The sequence below is a fragment of the Egretta garzetta genome, unplaced genomic scaffold (assembly GCF_000687185.1).
Source record: "Egretta garzetta isolate BGI_Z169 unplaced genomic scaffold, ASM68718v1 scaffold100, whole genome shotgun sequence".
Classification (NCBI taxonomy): Eukaryota; Metazoa; Chordata; class Aves; order Pelecaniformes; family Ardeidae; genus Egretta; species Egretta garzetta.
In genome coordinates this window covers 1,785,665-1,787,127 of record NW_009258265.1, presented here as the reverse complement: position 1 = coordinate 1,787,127, position 1,463 = coordinate 1,785,665, and the positions used below count along the sequence as shown (strand labels likewise).

At 65.9% G+C, this 1,463-nt stretch overlaps 1 protein-coding gene across 1 annotated transcript in view; it reads left to right on the top strand.

The window, feature by feature from the left end:
* The window catches only part of NAGLU (N-acetyl-alpha-glucosaminidase), a 7,132-nt gene that overhangs the window by 3,590 nt on the left and 2,079 nt on the right, over nucleotides 1–1,463 (top strand). Inside the window, exons 3-6 of the mRNA XM_009648695.2 lie at nucleotides 7–126; nucleotides 252–337; nucleotides 597–853; nucleotides 1,092–1,454. Of these exons, the coding sequence (XP_009646990.1) occupies nucleotides 7–126; nucleotides 252–337; nucleotides 597–853; nucleotides 1,092–1,454 (826 nt within the window). The remainder of the gene's footprint in view (nucleotides 1–6; nucleotides 127–251; nucleotides 338–596; nucleotides 854–1,091; nucleotides 1,455–1,463) is intronic.

Here is a 1,463-nt window from a genome sequence, read left to right as displayed (position 1 = left end):
AACCAGTCGGAGATCGATGAGTACTTCACGGGGCCGGCGTTCCTGGCCTGGAACCGGATGGGGAACCTCCGCGGCTGGGCAGGGGCGCTGCCGCCAGCCTGGCACCTCAAACAGCTTTACCTGCAGGTACCGGGGGCACCGGGGCTGCCCTGGTCCTCCAGGCCAAGACTGTGCTCATGGAGGCCTGGGGGCCTTGTGCAGGGAGGTGGGGGCTCCTCTCCCCCTGCTCCCTCCTTCCTTCTCTCTCCCAGTACCGGATCGTGGAGAGGATGCGCTCGCTGGGGATGATCACGGTGCTGCCGGCCTTCGCGGGCCACGTGCCCCAGGGGGTTCTTCGGTAGGTGCAGCCTCGTGCGCTCATGGACCCTACCGGGCAGATCAGCCCCAGCTGCAGCTCCTTCCCCAGTGTCTCAGCTCTGGGCCCTTCCTGGGGTCCCACCTCCGGCCAGCACTGGCTGCACAGGGCGCTCCTGGGGCCAGCACAGCTCCCGGTTCCTCCTGTGCCCATACCGGCTTCCCTGGGAGGCCACCCTGTCCCCGCAGGGGTGCCCCAGTCCTGTCCTGACCCTGATCCCCATCTCTGCCCACTCGTGCAGGGTCTTCCCACGCATGAATGCCACTCGCCTTGGGGGCTGGAGCCACTTCAACTGCACTTACTCGTGTACCTACCTGCTGGACCCGGAGGACCCCATGTTCCAGGTGATCGGGACCCTCTTCTTGAAGGAGCTAATCAAGGAGTTCGGCACAGACCACATCTATAGCGCCGACACCTTCAACGAGATGACCCCCCTCTCCTCTGACCCTGCCTATCTCTCGAGGGTCAGCAACGCCGTTTTCAAGTCGATGGCGGGAGGTGGGTGAGCGCGCAGTGCCAGCCTGGCCACAGGGCTCTGGGTGGGGATTGCCGAGCACCAAGGGGCTGGAGGGGAGGGAAGCGGCTGTTGGTGCCAGACCCTCAAAGCCGCCTCTCAGAGGGGCGGTCGGTGGCCCCGGGGCCTCACGGGACACCCCCCTCTGTGCTGGGAGTGCAGTGGCTGCACTGGCGGGGCCTGCCCCGGGGGGACCCTCACCCAATGCGTCTCTGTCCACAGCCGACCCCGAGGCGCTGTGGCTGATGCAGGGCTGGCTCTTCCAGCACCAGCCAGACTTCTGGCAGCCAGCGCAGGTGCGGGCCCTGCTCCATGGTGTGCCCCTCGGTAGGATGATTGTTCTCGACCTCTTTGCTGAGTCCAAGCCTGTCTACCAGTGGACAGAGTCCTTCTACGGGCAGCCCTTCATCTGGTGCATGCTGCACAACTTCGGGGGCAATCACGGCCTCTTCGGCACCGTGGAGGCCATCAACCACGGCCCCTTCGCGGCTCGCCGCTTCCCCAACTCCACCATGGTGGGCACCGGGCTGGTGCCCGAGGGCATTGAGCAGAACGACATGGTGTACGAGCTGATGAACGAGCTGGGCTGGCGAC